The sequence below is a fragment of the Mandrillus leucophaeus genome, unplaced genomic scaffold (assembly GCF_000951045.1).
Source record: "Mandrillus leucophaeus isolate KB7577 unplaced genomic scaffold, Mleu.le_1.0 Scaffold230, whole genome shotgun sequence".
NCBI classification, from domain to species: Eukaryota; Metazoa; Chordata; class Mammalia; order Primates; family Cercopithecidae; genus Mandrillus; species Mandrillus leucophaeus.
This window is the reverse complement of record NW_012102366.1, coordinates 1,285,073-1,285,828: the sequence shown is the minus strand read 5'-3', so window position 1 is coordinate 1,285,828 and position 756 is coordinate 1,285,073. Positions and strand designations below refer to the sequence as shown.

Below are 756 nucleotides of genomic sequence, written 5' to 3'. Positions count from 1 at the left end.
TCGGATTGGACTTCTGGACAGAGGATGGAGCATCGCGGTTGGGCGGGGCATGCCCGGATTGGCCCACTTCGGCGTCGCAGAGCGCGCGGCGAATCGGCATTCAGCCAATCAGTGCAGCGCTGTTGCCTCGCCCCGCCTCACGCCAGCGTCCGGGTGGTGCGGAGGGGGCGCCCAGCTTCACTGCGCTCTAAGCGCGCACTTCCGAGCCCGGAAAGAAGGTGGAGGTTGCAGTGAGCAGAGATCGCGCCACTGCACTCCAGCCTGGTGACGGAGCGAGACTCCGTCTCAAAAAAAAAAAAAAAGATCCCTCGGGCAGCTTGGGGTGAGCAAGTATTAAGGGCAGAGTTAGGAGAGAGGAGAAGACTGTGCTGGCCCGCGTGAGTGATGATGGGTGCTGGACCCGGTGGGGTCACAGAGGGAAGAAAGCGTCAGATGTGATCTGTATATTGGCTGTAGAGTGGACAGGACTCTCTCTTTCTAAACAGACACGCCGCTTTTTGGATGCCTCCTGTGCCTGGCGAGAGTCTTGTCTGAGCCGGCACCACCACACAGCCCACAACATCTTCTCAGGGAAGCCTGTGGACCCTCTGCCAGGCACCGCAAGAGGTCAGGACAGGACAGTGTGTTCACAAGGCCAGTTTCTGATTGTCCGCCCTGAGGGTGAGGACCAGTAGGCAGTTCCCAAGATGGTGAGTAGACAGCCGCGTGTGCCTGGGTTTCTCTCCCAGTCTTTGTAGGACTCCGAAAGCAGCCCCT

General features: G+C 59.4%; 1 protein-coding gene across 1 annotated transcript in view; it reads left to right on the top strand.

Moving 5' to 3' along the window:
- Positions 1 to 756, top strand: part of CCDC130 (coiled-coil domain containing 130) — a 38,661-nt gene that overhangs the window by 28,090 nt on the left and 9,815 nt on the right. Inside the window, exon 3 of the mRNA XM_011981804.1 lies at positions 486 to 689. Coding sequence (XP_011837194.1) covers positions 687 to 689 — 3 coding nt within the window. The 5' untranslated portion in view covers positions 486 to 686. The remainder of the gene's footprint in view (positions 1 to 485; positions 690 to 756) is intronic.